The sequence below is a fragment of the Gambusia affinis genome, linkage group LG13 (assembly GCF_019740435.1).
Source record: "Gambusia affinis linkage group LG13, SWU_Gaff_1.0, whole genome shotgun sequence".
NCBI lineage: Eukaryota > Metazoa > Chordata > Actinopteri > Cyprinodontiformes > Poeciliidae > Gambusia > Gambusia affinis.
Window position 1 is genome coordinate 26757467 of NC_057880.1, and position 16121 is coordinate 26773587.

General features: G+C 37.1%; 1 protein-coding gene across 1 annotated transcript; it reads left to right on the forward strand.

Annotated features, from left to right (window-relative positions):
* The first annotated feature begins 2539 nt into the window (after positions 1-2539).
* LOC122842762 (NLR family CARD domain-containing protein 3-like) lies at positions 2540-15224 on the forward strand. Its single transcript, XM_044136904.1, has 12 exons — positions 2540-2595; positions 4567-4698; positions 5465-5581; positions 6242-6358; positions 7008-7083; positions 9684-9906; positions 10002-11787; positions 11945-12118; positions 12882-13055; positions 14217-14390; positions 14526-14572; positions 14695-15224. Exons 2-12 carry the CDS (start codon positions 4610-4612, stop codon positions 15222-15224), a joined length of 3507 nt encoding a protein of 1168 aa, XP_043992839.1. The 5' UTR covers positions 2540-2595; positions 4567-4609.
* The last annotated feature ends 897 nt before the right edge of the window (positions 15225-16121 follow it).

The following is a 16121-nucleotide window of genomic DNA, read 5'->3' on the forward strand; positions in this document are numbered from 1 at the left end:
AAAAGCACCTCATGCTCATTGTAAAGTACAGAAGACGATCTGTGATGCTGTGGGCCAGCTTCTCTTTCAAAAGTCCTAGAAACCTTTTAGAGTTTATGGAAGAATAAACTCTATGATTTAACAGGTTCATTTAGAGTATGTGTAGGCACACAGAAGCAAAAAAGTTAGTGTAATATTAAGGCGAAATGAATGTGGATTTTTACCGTGCAGCACAACCCGATGACCAGAACTGTGAGAGGAAGGCCGACCCGAATGTTGAGCCACATGAGCAGATAAACAACGTCGGCATGATCCATCTCTTGTTTTGATTTCTGAGATCAGAACATGATACATCAAAGATAAATGAACAGGAGGGATGAGATAAAAATCACACACGTTCCTCACATAAAACAAGATACTTAAAAATAAGATGCAGATGTTGTTTGTGAACTGAAACTGGAAATGAAATAAATTGAAAATGAACAAATCTGATGTAAAAATTTTCAATAAAAAAGAGTGTAACATAATTCATATTCCACTAGTTTTAAATGTCTTCAGGAGACTCTTCCAGATCCTTAATGCACATGAATAATAAAACTTATTAAATGCTCCAGCAATACAAATAGTTAAAATAAAAGTTCTTGTTGACTGAAATTGGTGCTTCATGTTGCAAGAATTGATTATTAAATCCGATGTTTCTATTCATACTGATAGGTGGTATCTTGTGAATAATTTGTTTCAGTAGCAACAATTTGATATTTAGTATAATTTAATAGATGGCTGTGAAGGGAAGCAGGAAGGCTTAGGGAATGAGACCAACAACATGATGGGAACTGTGGAGGAAGTATTCAAATTTATAAAAATACATTTAAAAATAAGAATGTAAAGAGAGAACAAAGTGGTTCCATGTAAAGAAATGAACCAAAAAGGTAAAATCTAAGCTGTAAAAAATAAATATTCAAAATACAAACAAATTAAAACCAGAACACAAACACTGTAGGATTGTGGAAATTTTGTCTTTTAAATTCGATGTTAACTGGCTAAAAATGTTAAAAACACATTTTACACTCAAGTTTCCTTAAAAAAGTTTCAAATAAATCACTTATTTTTTTTCTTATTTATCATTTTGTGTTGCAGTCAGAAGAAAATGTCTCATTTTGTTTCTAACTTCCACATTATCACTTAGAAACAATCATTAACGTTGTTTTTAATCACTAATTGACACGATCAACTTCACATTTTCCAAGCAGTGAGTTCTTACCTCCCCACAGTCGTCTTCCTGCTTTGCCCTCCAGTCACTAAATCTTGAGTTTTGCTGATTTATTTTATTTTATTTTTTTACCTAAAGTTGATTAACGGGACACAGTATACATGTCAAAGTCAGTTTCAAACAGTTTTCTGCACCAAAAGGTTTTTGCCTCGATACTTTCAGAGCATCGGTGTGGTGAGACGTGCGGCAGGAAGTTGAGTTGATGATCAACCTGCAACATAAAACATTGAGCAAAATGCATATATTTTAAAATTCTTTATGTTTATGTATTTATTGAAAAGATTTCATGCATACACTAACATTTTATTAATCTAAACAACATGCATTTATATATTTCCACTTGTTTGAGGAAATATATTTGTGACAGTACAAAGGTTCAGGTTCCCATTGCTTAGATAAAAATGCAAAAACAGCCTTCAATGTTTTTCTACTTCTGTGGTTTTTTCTTATCAATCAATTTGCAGCTCAACAGCAGGGCTCTTGGTTGAGTCTAAAGAGAATCCCCCTTTCAGAGAAACTCTCTGCTGAACAGATAATTCAGTCTTTACGTGTCTGTCTCTTTCACTCAGAAACTTCTTTTCAGATTCATGGATTCAATCTGTTTCTTGTTGAAATGATTCCTGGGAAACTTTTGTCTCTTCCAGTCGTTTAAAGATGGAAGCTGGGATTAGTCCAAGATCCACAAGTTAATTTTATGTTTGTTTCCAGTCAAAGCCTCACACTGAATATTAAAATGTTTTTCTGTTCATTCATGAATAGAAATTTCTTTCTTTTTTTCAAGTTACTGGAAATTATCTGTTTCTATCAGTTCTTATTTTTTCTTATTTACTGGGGAAATGTATCTAAACTTTCTAAAAAATGTAGTTTAATCAGTTCATCATTTTACAAGGGATGTGAAAACTTTCTCCCAACTGCTGAACACCAGAATCAGCTGCAGGTTGAAGCTGACTGGACACACTGTGACTCTGAAGAACACACTGAATCCTGCTGCTCTCTAAGGTTTTTACAGAAAAACCAAGAAATAGAGCTGCTGTTTGGTGTGTGTGTGCGTGTGTGTGTGCGTGTGTGGGTGTGTGTGTGTGTGTGTGTGTGGGTGTGTGTGTGTGTGTGGGTTGTTTTTTGTTCTGATGTCTGACTTGAAGCTGGAAACCAAATGACTTCTTGAGGATCCGGAAAAAAACCTTTGAACCTGGAAGTTTCCAGGAACTCCTCTTCTGTTCCTGTTGCTGCCTAACTGTCCCGCCTCCATCATGGGTGGAGCTCCACCTCCGTTCACGCAGATCACCTGTGTCTAAGTCTGTTGTTCAGATGTTCTTCAACTCTTCTTTGGACCATTTCAACAAACTGTAAGTTTGTTTAGTTTCCTACTTTGTCTTGAGGAACTTTCCTGTTTGTTTCATCTCTCTGCATTTGGAGAACATGTTCACTAATGATTTCAGCACAAAGTTTCACCTCTACAGAATTACAGGATTATAAGATTAATGATGAACTGGAATCAAACAACATGATAAATAGTTGTTTTTTTTATATTTATATCATTATCAACCAGTTCCGAAATGATTTGACTAAAACCTAAATATCTCAGAGCTTAAAAGCAGAAAGCAGGTTTTGCTATTGATTTGTATAGATACAGAAATCCAATTGAAACCTGAACCATCTCTTTAAGGTTCTACCACCAGATGAACCTTCTGGATCATTTTAAAATGTATTTCTGTCCATTTAAGAATGAAGACCCATTTGATAAATGTAGAGAGTGATAAAAGCAGAACTTGTGATGTTTCTCTGTCATATATGCCTCCTCCTTTCTGTTTATAGCAGTTGTAAAATATCAGCTGTTCAGAAAGCTGATTAAAATAACAGCTGAATACCTGAAGGTGTGTTGAATCATATCAGAAAATATAAAACTTTTTGCATATTAAACATTTAAGACTGGAATTCATGAAAAAAGACAGATAATCTAAAAGTCAAGTTTCTTTGTACATGTCAGTCAAAGTGCTTTACATCATAAAGCACAAAAAGACTCATATTGGATCTAAATAGTCCATCAAAAATTATTTGCAGTAAACAGATTTAAAGGTTTATTTCTTCCTAAAATTGATCCTTGTGCAGTTCTACAGTGTCAACCCATTAGGTGTTGACAATCATTAGAGTTAAGAGTTAGGATTATATTTCCTAAACAAAGACTTGATGGTAATATTTTCATCTTAAATTCACTTTATGTTTATTGGGCTGTGTGATTAAAAGTTGCTGTCTCTTCAGAACCAAGCTCAGTAAAATCCACCATTACTGCTCTTCCCATCTGATCACTGTGATTATTGTGACCTTTGATCTTTTATGATCCTGCTTCAGTTGCTTCACTTTCTGCCTCCAACAGTTTCAAACTCATGATGTAAATCTATTATCCCTGGATTTCACTGTTGCTTCATTCCTTTTGGTTGTGGCTTCACTACATGGTGCTGTTCACTGTGTAAAAGTATTTTTACATGGCAGTGTGTAGGTCGGCGTTTATCATGATCCAAGAACCAATCGGTTTGTATGACTAGACAAATTACAACTCAATAGGTCACTAATTCCAAAGACCTTTGTATTCAGTCATGGTTAAAAACAGAAGAAGTTGGTCATTGAATCAGTGGAATCAAATACCTTCATTTTTTAATCTGGATCAGAAGATTTCACACTAACTGGGTCACTGACCAGCAAGTTCACCACGTTCCTGGATTCATGAACAATTCCAAAGTTTTTATGCATTCAACAGTCCAGGATTTCTGATCCTTTTAATTTAGCTTAAAATCTTAAAAACAAAAATGCATCAGGAATCTCTAGGGATCCAGATTCAACCATGGTGTGAGAAATACAAAGTAACACCAGAAGGATGAAAGAAAGGAAAGTAAATAGGAGACAAGCAAAGAAAGATCCAAGGAATGAAGGTACTACACAAGTAAGGAAGAACACATGGAAAAAGGAGGACCAGAAGCAAAAGCACAAAGAAAGAATAACAGAGGAAGAGAAGTCCATTTAGATGGTGGAATAGGAAATATTTTCTGAGAATGTTTATTCATGATCTTATATAATTGTGCAGCTCATTTACCTAAAGCTCCTCCTTGGAGCTGCAGTCTCCAAGCTGAGTTTCCACCTCACAAAGCACAGTTCGCACATCAAAGCAGAGAAAACTGACCCAGAAAAAGATCTCAGGTGTCTAGGAGAGCTTTTCAAGGTCGATGATAGGAAAATGAGGAGCTGCTGATCTGTTTCCATCTCATTAAATAAAGGATGATCAGAGTTGATGTGCAGATAATTGTTTTGTGTTTCCTCTGCAGGTGAAGGTAGAAAGTGTGTGTGAGCTGAAGTGCGTTCAGCAGCATGGATCAGTGTGAGGACAGAGAGGAGGGAGTCCCTCCCTCTAAAACCACTCTGTATGGGGAAGATGAGAGCCAGAGCAAAGGTCAGAGGTGAGGTCACCATCTCTAAGTGTCCATAGCCCTTTTCACACAGCGTTCACACTGTATGAGGCCCAAACAGACGTGGTGATGAAGCTGCTGCTGCTCCTCTTTGCTGCTTCATCCAGACTGAACAGAGCAGCTCAGTCTGGCCTCAGGGTTTCTTCCAGACAGCAAGTCCATGTTGCAGAAGCAGCTGAGTGGCAGCAGCCTGTTGGTTAGAGCTCTGGGTTCCAGCAGGACCCACAAGAAAAAATCACCAACTTCCAACAGCTGACCCCTGAGAAGAATTTGAACAGAGCAAAATATAGTATAGGTATAGGGCAGAGGTGCCCAAATTCGGTCCTCGATGGCCGGCATCCTGCCTGTTTTAGTTCTCTCCCTGGTTTAATGCACCCAGATCAAATGATGGCTTGTTATCAGGCTTAAGAAGAACACTGACATGCTGAAAAGGTAGTTGGTACTACCAGGGACCAACAGCCCTCGGGGACCGACTTTGTGCAGCCCTGGCATAGGGGATAGGCTACTAGACAGGATGTGGTTCAATTGTATAGTGCATCATTTCTGCACAATTATTGTGTAGCATTCTGTATTTGCAAACAGAATAGCAAATTTTACTTTGTCCCATGTCTCTGTTTAACAAGAACTTACATCCACTTAACAGCAACACTAACAAATTATGTTTTAGCAGTTTTAATCATAGCTTTGTGAAACAATAAGCCTTGTCCACTATAAAGGTTTTCTGGGTTTTTTTTACTATTATATATTTTTTTCTTAGGATGGAGAAAGTCACACTTAAAAACAAGCATGACTCCAAGGACCTGTCCTTCAAAAGTCATGAGTCAAAGGATATGTGGTTTGAATTTAAATCAGATCAACCTTCACCATCAGAGAGGTGAGCTGTATCTAACTGCTGCAACTATGATCACTGAGTTTACCAGTAATGAATATATATATTAGGTTTTTTTTTCAATAGTTTATTTTCACTGTGGTCAGGCACATGCAGAGGGGACTGCAGAGAAAACTTCTGACTTTAACTCCATCATTCTGCTAAAAGCCCGGTTTGCTACAGGCAGTCTGAGTCGCTCTCACTGAAAAGCCAAATATGCCAAAATTGTTTGAATCGTGCCACAAATGAATCAAAATGTCCCCAAAGCATCGGCGGCTGCTGAGTGCCACAGTCTGTTGGTTAGAGCTCTGGGTTCCAGCAGGACACAGATGGAAAAAATCATCAACTTCCAACACATTTCCTGATCTGGATGACCAACATGTGTTCAACATGATTCAGCTGATCAGACATTCATGGAATCATTTTGACATTGATTTCCTGTCTAAATTCAACCCAGCTGCTCACGCTATGGAGGTTCTTACAAAATCAATTGAAAGTCAGTTAAATGTACAAATATGCAATTAACACTGGGTTGTTATTTTACATGAAGACAATTATTAGGTCCCCTTTTTCCTTCTATTTCCTGTCCATATGGGACAATCATCCAATGGCTGTTATATAAGCAGAATCTTATAAAATGGATTATAATAATATTTCTATTTTCAGGACCCATCAGAAATTCCAACATGAACTTGAACCAGAGCCTGGCCTCATGTCAGATGAGAGCGAGAACTCTTATGATTTTTATATCGACTTTGAATCTTCTGGACCCTCCTCAGAGAGGTGAGCTCTAAGGTTTAAATATGTCTATTCTTAGTAGAACTAAAATATTAATATAGATAAAATTATTTTAACAAACCTACTTCAAAGTTGCCTATAAACTATTGTCTGAGACAGTTCCATATAATCTAACATCTACTATCTACTATATAAAACCCCTGTAGTTTTCCTTTACCCAATAATACAAATACAGTTTTTGAACGGTCAGATCAGATTGAATTTAAACAAAATCAACCTTCAGCAGCAGAAAGGTGAGTTGTTTCTGAATACTGTGAGTAAAGCAAATTAATTCCACCGTGTGATTGTGAACTTTGAAATCTTTTTCATAGATTATTCTCGTACTGCGTTGGGTGTATTGGATGTTTTCTAGAATTATATATGGAGAAAATTAGTGAAGATATTGATGAGATGATGCTCATAATCCATGGTCACTGTTCAGTGCTATGTGGGCATTCACCTTTATGTGTCATATTCCTCTTCTTATTAATTATTAAATTATTTATTAAATCTTATTGTATTGTGTTTATTTGATGCCATGAACATTTAAAATGACTTTTATTGCAATGTATTTGGAGAATGTATTTTAGTATTTTAGTAAATCAATTTATTAGTAAACTTGTTTACTAATAAATTGCTCCTGCTTCTTTCACAGAGTGGATCATCAGTATTCTGATGATCCCAGAACTCAAGCTGCCCACAAAGAAATGCAGCTGGACTCCATATTTAAGGTCAGTAAATGTACAAAATCTACTTTTTTGTTTTTGTTTGTTCTACTTATGGTACTCGCCATCAGTAGAACAAACAACAATTGTCAATTGGCCCAATTTACAATTTCTTGGGCCAAGCTAAGACTGAAGAGGAGCTTTATTAAAATTAAATGTTGGAAGTCACATTGTTCAAAGTTCTTCAAAGAGATGGTGATGGCTATTGGCATGAAAGATGTCCTGTTAAGAAGTGTATTAGATAGAATCTTAAGAAGCTTCCAACCGGAAAGATAGAGGGAAAAACTTAACATTAATCTGGAATACAACACTTAAAATTACAAGTATTCAGAAGCATGATAAGAGACTTTGACTATGACTTCTATATGTAGCAAGTATACATGTTTGGGAAGTTCTTGAAACTGTCCCAAATGTACATTAGCCACAGGGACTGGATTTCATTACTAATGGGAGTGTAAAATATAGTCTGGCCGCATTTTGGCGGCCAGACTGTGAAAAAAATAGATATAGAAGAAACAGGGCAAACCCTTCCCTTTAGTCCAGTTCTGTGTCTCCTTGGACTCATACCCTGCCACCTGCCACAAAGAGATTATATAATCCCTACTGATGTTGGCTAGAAACTGTGTAGTGCTTGAATGGGTTGGTTGCGGCGCCCCTTCAATCCAGAAATTCAAACTTAATTTCTGAAGCTATTGTATTAAAAGAACTGAGATATTGTCTGAATGGGAAACACCATTCCCCTTTTTAAAAAATGGAAACAAGTTCTGGATTGTCTCAAAATTAAAAGTCCAATAATGTCAACCGGTATGATGTATAGAGGAAGTATTGGTTTGTAAACACAGCGGATACCTGCACAACATGACCGCAGAAAGAGCAGGGCAGGCCTTTAAACACTCACTGATTACTATGATTACCCGCATTTATCTTGCTGTCTGACATTAGCTAACATGTTGTCAGCTTACTGTAGCTCTTTATCACAGCATTATGCTATCAAATTGACATTAGTGAATGAGATATGTCTTAATGACCCATATGCATTAACTGCAGGTGAGACGATGAATGACAAGTGAAAATGACCCAAACGTCAGACAACACTTACTAGCACTATGAAAGCAATTTTGTTCACCGGAAGATCATTTGCTCTCAATGTGATATGTTACAAACACTTACTTGGTGAGCAAGGACATTGGAATACAGTTTTCCTAAAATGTCAATTTTCATTTTTAAAAACATTCCTATTTAGCATTCATAGGACAGGTTGAATAGTTTCTTGATATTTTGGTCACTGTTGGCAGGATAATTAAGATATACCTGCATCCAACAAGGCAAGTGATAATAACCCATCAGAAATCATAATTGTAGCGGGTTTGAACCAGATGATGTGCTAAAAAGCTGCATGCAGGAGTTGCGTAGGGCAAAGAGAAGTGATCTGTGCTGGCTATGAGTTGTACATTTTATTTACAAAAATAATTTATCATTTTAAATTATTTACAATAGCTACTTGAGCTATTGTAAGTAGCTTAAATAGTTAAAGTACTCTTGCCTGCTTTGTATCGGTGCTGTAAAAATTTTGTTTTGTTCTTGTGACCGTTTTTTTTCCTTTTTCTGTATGAACATTCAAAATTATTCATATATTCAAAAATGTTATTATATAATGAGCACAATATGAAAAAGAAGCCTCCAACTGAAGAAGCTGAATTTCATGATTTCATGATTTCAATAATCTTATTGAGTTTACATAAAATCCTTCTTCACACCATAATCTCCAGAGGTTCATCAGTACTACCCAGAATAAAACAAATGACAGCAAAAGATTTAACACTATCAACAACAGACTCACAGAAGATATGCAGCATCTTGCTGCAAAGCTTGAAGGAAGGAACAATTGCCTTTGTTCTAGTCACATTCAACTCACAAGATACGTGAGTTTCTGTGGTACCAGATTAAGGCAGGATATCTTCCACAATAACCGAAACTTCTCTTGGGCCAAGCTAAGACTGAAGAGGTACTGCAGAATCCCACAGAGCTGCTCTGCACCTGCACAGGCTTTCAGGACTCTAGGGCTTACTCTACCTGTACCTTCAGCCTTGTCTGGTTCAATTTCTCCAGCTGCCTCTTCTCTTGACCTCTAGAGACAGACACATGGGAAGTGGAGGCAAAGGGAGCAGCAACATCTCCTAATTTGGTTGAAGACCAACTTGTAGAAGCAGATGCCCTCATTACTACAGTGGAAAATAAAACATCAACATAAGAGTATAGATAAACAAAGATGTGGTTTGATTTTCTGAGAGGGTATCTTATTTTGGAGAAATATGAATCCTTGACATTTGCATAAGACAAATCCAATTTCATTTTTCTAAAACAACTGACAAATATTAAAAACATAGCCAAGAGTGAGGCATGATTAAAATAATCAGATATTATCATAAATGCACTGGGGCATTGTCTGTAGTTTAGCAACAGAACAACTGATGACTTTACATGCAATGTCTGCAACTGCTCAAGGTTGTATGTAAGTGCTGTCCAAGATAACAGTTGTGAACTTTCTTGGTCACCTATCTATCATTATCAAAATTATTTTTCAATCACAAATTATTCTGTTTCAGCTCCTGGAGGACAACATAGTCATTTTTGTGAAAAATGAGCTCAAGAAGATCCAGCGTGTCCTCAGTCCAGTTTTCAAAATATACCCAGAGAGACAGATATGTGGGTTGTTGGAAGGTGAGAAGAAACAGCTGAGGAAGAACAGCAGAGAGGCATTGTTGAAGATGACTCTGAATTTCTTGAGGATAATGAATCTGAATAATCTGGCTGACCATCTCCAATGCAGTAAGATATCTAAATCTAAATAAGAATAAAATCATTGTCTCTAGGTAAGAGATACTGATTGTTTTTGTTTTGTCTGTTTGCATTTTTAAATTAAGAACATTTTGCTACAGTCTATGAGGATAACATTAAAGCTGGTCTGAAGAGGAGGTTCCAGTTTGTCTTTGAGGGAATTACTAAGGCAGGAAGTCCAATCCCTCTAAATCAGATCTACACAGAGCTCTACATCACAGAGGGAGGGACTGGAGAGGTCAATGAGGAACATGAAGTCAGACAGATTGAAACAGCATCCAGGAAACCACACAGACCAGAAACAACAATCAGACAAGAAGACATCTTTAAAGTCCAACCTGGAGGAGCTCAACCAATCAGAACAGTGATGACAAAGGGAGTGGCTGGCATTGGGAAAACAGTCTTAACACAGAAGTTCACTCTGGACTGGGCTGAAGACAAAGCCCACCAGAACATCCAGTTCATATTTCCATTCACATTCAGAGAGCTGAATATGCTGAAAGAGAAAAAGTTCAGCTTGGTAGAACTAATTCATCATTTCTTTACTGAAACTAAAGAAATCTACAGTTTTGAGCATTTCCAGGTTCTGTTCATCTTTGATGGTCTGGATGAGAGTCGACTTCCTCTGGACTTCCACAACAAGGAGATCCTGACTGATGCTACAGAGTCCACCTCAGTGGATGTTCTGTTGACAAACCTCATCAGGGGGAAACTGCTTCCCACTGCTCACTTCTGGATAACCACACGACCTGCAGCAGCCAGTCAGATCCCACCTGAATGTGTTGGCATGGTAACAGAGGTCAGAGGATTCACTGACCCACAGAAGGAGGAGTACTTCAGGAAGAGATTCAGAAATAAGAAGAAGGCCAGCAGGATCATCTCCCACATGAAGACATCACGAAGCCTCCACATCATGTGCCACATCCCAGTCTTCTGCTGGATCACTGCTACAGTTCTAGAAGATGTGTTAAAGGATAGAGAGGGAGGAGAGCTTCCTAGCACCCTGACTGAGATGTACATCCACTTCCTGGTGGTTCAGACCAAAGTGAAGACAGTCAAGTATGATGAAGGGGCAGAAACAGATCCACACTGGAGTCCAGAGAGCAGGAAGATGATTGAGTCTTTGGGAAAACTGGCTTTTGATCAGCTGCAGAAAGGAAACTTGATCTTTTATGAATCAGACCTGACAGAGTGTGGCATCGATATCAGAGCAGCCTCAGTGTACTCAGGAGTGTTCACACAGATCTTTAGAGAGGAGAGAGGGCTGTACCAGGACAAAGTGTTCTGCTTTGTTCATCTGAGTGTTCAGGAGTTTTTGGCTGCTCTTCATGTCCATCTGACCTTCATTAAGTCTGGGGTCAACCTGATGGAAGAAGCACAAACATCCTCAAAGAAGTATAATTTTTTTCAAGTGCCAAAACTAAAATCTCTCCATCATAAAGCTGTTGACCGGGCCTTACAGAGTTCAAATGGACACCTGGATCTTTTCCTCCGCTTCCTCCTGGGACTCTCACTGCAGACCAATCAGAGACTCCTTAAGGGTCTGATGACACAGACAGGAAGTAGCTCTCATGAAACAGTTCAGTACATCAAACAGCAGATCAGGGAGAATGTGTTTGCAGAGAAAACCATCAACCTGTTCCACTGTCTGAATGAACTGAATGATCGTTCTCTAGTGGAGGAGATCCAACAGTCTCTGAGTTCAGGAAGTCTCTCCACAGACAAACTGTCTCCTGCTCAGTGGTCAGCTCTGGGTTTCATCTTAGTGTCATCAGGAGAAGTTCTGGATGTGTTTGACCTGAAGAAATACTCTGCTTCAGAGGAGGTTCTTCTGAAGCTGCTGCCAGTGGTTAAAGCCTCCAACAAAGCTGTGTAAATGCTTTTCTTTTATACAATAATTTATACAGTTGTATGTTTTTAATATCAAGCAAATCAAGTATGTTTGGTCAAGTATTTATTCTGTATTATATTTGTTGTTGATAGAACTGATTATGTTTATTTATAGATATTTTTATTTTTGACTCCTTAGGTTGTGTGGATGCAACCTCTCAGAGAAAAGCTGTCAAGCTTTGTCCTCAGTTCTCACATCCCAGTCCACTACTGTCACAAAACTGGACCTGAGTAACAACAATCTGAAGGATTCAGGACTGCACCTTCTCTTACATGGACTGGAGAGTTCAAATTATAGCCTACAATCCCTTAGGTAATTATCAGGGGCATGGAAATGAATTTTCCTTTCAAGCCAAATTCTGTTTTTATATCTATCTCAAATCACATCCAAAGGCATAAAATACACAACAACACATAGACAACACATAGTTTACAAGACAAACTTGTCCAATTGAAGATGCAAGGAAACAGTCTATACCAAATTCAGTTAAAGGAAAATGGCTTTAACTGAATTTGCATCAATTAATGCATCAATTTAGTAATGATGCATTAATAGATTGAATGTGATGCATTCAATTTAATAATGCATCACATCCACATAAAATTATATACTCTATTTCAAATCAACCAGAATAATATAATAACATGCAGTTGATCATAAAAAGACAAAATGGTAAATATTCTGATAGCCAGAAAAAGTGGTTGCTTTGAGATGTAAACTCTGCAGAGATCTCTCATCCAGAGCAAGTTAAGGTGACCAAAAGGAGTTCCTACTGTTATTTACTTCATTGACTCAGTGAGGTGGACTATCCACTGTCACTTCATACTCCATCTGAGGGAGTGACTGCTGTAGAGTCAGCAGTCACTCCCTCAATGGAATCAACTAAGTCTCCTGAGATGGAAAATTTTTATGTGTTTGAACAATTGAACTTGGCTGCACCTATATAACTGACCAGATTATTTCTTTGCAAAGTGTCTTTAGAGGATATTAATTGGGAACCGAAGCTATGCAGTACAAATAACTAAAGAGAATTGATTTAAAATAAACTAGTAAACATTTCTATACTCTGCTTCAGATTGAGTTGCTGCAACCTGTCAGAGAGAAGTTGTGAAGTTCTGTCCTCAGTTCTCAGCTCCCAGTCATCCAGTCTCAGAGAACTGGATCTGAGTAACAACAACCTGCAAGATTCAGGAGTGAAGCTACTTTCAGCTGGACTGGAAAGTCCAAATTGCAAAATAGAAATTCTCAGGTAAACTACAGATTTTTCAATTCCATTTCTAAATGCACCAGTCATGGGAAAGTGGTTAGCAACTTGATGGCCCAAACTTTTGAACAGGACTCGTGTTGAAAATATCCACAAGAGAAAAAAGCTGTGTTGTACAGACAATGATAAAATTGTGGAGTGTCTTAAGTAAATGGTTATCCAGTATCAATGGAGCAGGTTGAATTCTTTAAATACCTCAGTATAGAAATGGATAATTGACTTCTTCTCACTGCATGTGGCCCTCATTTATGAAAAGGGTTATCAAATTCTCCACCTACTGAGAAAACTAGAAGTGTTTGATTCATAAAGATGCATTGACACATTATAAGACATTTATTGTATTAATTCTCATATTTCAACATCTCCTAATACAGTTTGATTACAATAAAACACAAAACAAACAATTTTTGTCAACAAAATTACTGGTTCAATTCAACACTTAGTGCTAAGCTGTACAATGCTGGTCAGGAAAGCTACTTGGATCACAGAGTGCCATTCATTATTCCTTCATAGTGTTTTCAGCTTCTTCCCTCTAAATCACATCAAACTAAATCTAATTTTATTTGTACAGCACATTTCAGCAGCAAGGCATTTCAAAGTGCTGTACATCATATCAAACACAGAAACACAATGCAACATAGAATCAACAATCAAAACACAACATTAAATCAAGTAGCAGATGCTATAAAGTAACCCGTCAGAAAAATTATTTCTAAAAATAATTTGTCCCCTATAAAATTACCCTACTAAACAAGCTCCATTTCCTTTATTAGTTTCTGTTATACAAGAACTTTTACACTTTTATCTTTTTTCATAAACACCTGTAAGTGTTATTTTTACTTAATGTTTCTTTGATATTTATTGTATGTTTGAAAACAAACATTGCAACATGAAGCCATGTGCATAAACATATTACAGTCAGTTTACAAAATTGCAGGGGCTAAAAGTATATATGTGTATACTAGCTGTTTATTTTCAAGAATAAATTTTTAAATATTTTCTGATTTCAGGATCATTCCACATTGGATTTATTAATCAGTTGCAATTGTCTCTTAGTTTTTATTATTTGGAAAAACTAACTTTGTAGAAATTTGATTCAGCCTGAACCTTTTTTGAAAAAAAAATATGATTCTTTTTTGTTTTTAGCTTGTCGGGCTGTTTAATCACAGACGAAGGCTGTTCTCATCTGGCCTTTGCTCTCACCATGAACCATTCTCATCTGAAAGAGTTGGACCTGAGCTACAACTGTCCAGGAGAGTTGGGAGTGAAACAGTTGTCGTTTGGACTGCAGGATTCACAATGGAGATTAAACACTCTAAGGTATGAAGACAACTGATACAGAGAGTATTTAGTAGAAGAGAAAAAAAAAGTAGTTTTTTTTATCTTGCCTTAAAATGCTGGTGCTAGCTGCTGAAAGAGACTGATGGTCTGACCCCTCAACCCTTGCCTTTTCAGAGTGGACCCTGCCGGAGTCCAGTGGTTAACACCAGGTCTGAGGAAGTGTAAGTGTGTTTGTCATTTCATGAATAAAAACAAAGCGTCTCACATCAAACCATTTTCAAATTCTTCAGGTCTCAAATGTGTCAATTATCAGTAACTGAGTTGACTTTATTCTCTTCATCAGATTCTTGTCAACTCACAATCGACTTAAACACAGTGAACAGAGAGCTCAGATTGTCTGACAACAACAAGAAGGCTACACGTGTGAAGGACCGTCAGTCTTATCCTGATCATCCAGACAGATTTGATGTCCCTCAGCTGCTTTGTCAAACTGGTTTGACCGGTCGTTGTTACTGGGAGGTTGAGGTGAGAGGAGAAGTGGATATATCTGTGAGCTACAGAGGAATTAGAATTAGAGGATATAGTGATGCTTGTTGGTTTGGACGGAATCATCAGTCCTGGAGTCTGTTCTGCTCTGATAAGGGTTATTCAGTCTGGCACAATGCCAAAAAAACACCCATCCTCTTCTCCTCTTCCTCACCTTTCTCCACCTTCTATGTCTCCAACAGAGTAGCAGTGTATCTGGACTATCCTGCTGGGATTTTGTCCTTTTATAGAGTCTCATCTGACTCACTGATCCACATCCACACCTTCAACACCACATTCACTGAACCTCTTTATGCTGGATTTAGAATATTTCCAGATTCCTTGTGAAGAGTAATTATGTTAGGTAAAAGGTAGTCCATTGGGTAAGACAGATCATGCTTATTGTTGGCTGATGGCCTCACCCAAAGTTTATTACAGAAATGCTTATTTGCATCAGTGGTTGGGACTCTTTCACCATAACTTTAGCCAAGAGGATTCAGTAGCACAATTTATTTATTCAAAATTATTGATCCTATTTTATTACACAGAAATTTTTCTTTTTGTCTCATACACATATTTTGAAAATGTTTCTGATTATAACATGTATTTCAATATGTCACAGCACAATTAATGTAGTGAAAAGATACTTGATATTCTACATAGCACTATTGGAACAATGGGGGGTTGCTAGTTTGATTTCCACTCTATCTGCCTCTCATATTGTGTCCCTGGGAAAGACACTTCACCCACCTTTATATAGCATATTTCATCCAGAAAGGCTGAGGACACAACATCTTTGAGTAACTGCTATGAAACATCAAGAAACACTGCCTTTTGTCAAAATGTGAATGTGTTCTTGATCAATGTTCCAGTTATGTTCAATCATATTCAAGTCTGGTTTTGTTTCTAAAAATATCTATCACTTTGTATCTGTAAATTGCCTAAAGAATGTCATTTATATGTATTGACCTGCAAAAACAAAGAAAGACATATTAGTACCGATTAAAGTTGCTTTGGAAATGAACTGGAAACTAGCTAAGACAAAGGTGGGTGGTGTTTTAATTTTAGAGAACAGACGTATTGAATAAAAAGAATTAATTATATATTCCTACTCTGATGTTTAAATGTATTATTAGCTTTTTCCCTTGTTTATATAATTTCTTGTTTGCTAATAGATTTTTCCCATTTTTTAAATTATTTTAATATTTACCATTCAGCTGTGATGAAAGTGCAGAAATATACTTA

What these genes read in the sequence shown, in the direction of transcription:
- LOC122842762 (XM_044136904.1), top strand. Translation starts at nt 4,610, where the DNA reads ATGGATCAGTGTGAGGACAGAGAGGAGGGAGTCCCTCCCTCTAAAACC. An exon ending in GGCTGACCATCTCCAATGCA is followed by an intron (nt 9,907 to 10,001) that starts GTAAGATATCTA and finishes TTTTAAATTAAG; the next exon opens with AACATTTTGCTACAGTCTAT. An exon ending in AACACCAGGTCTGAGGAAGT is followed by an intron (nt 14,573 to 14,694) that starts GTAAGTGTGTTT and finishes TCTCTTCATCAG; the next exon opens with ATTCTTGTCAACTCACAATC.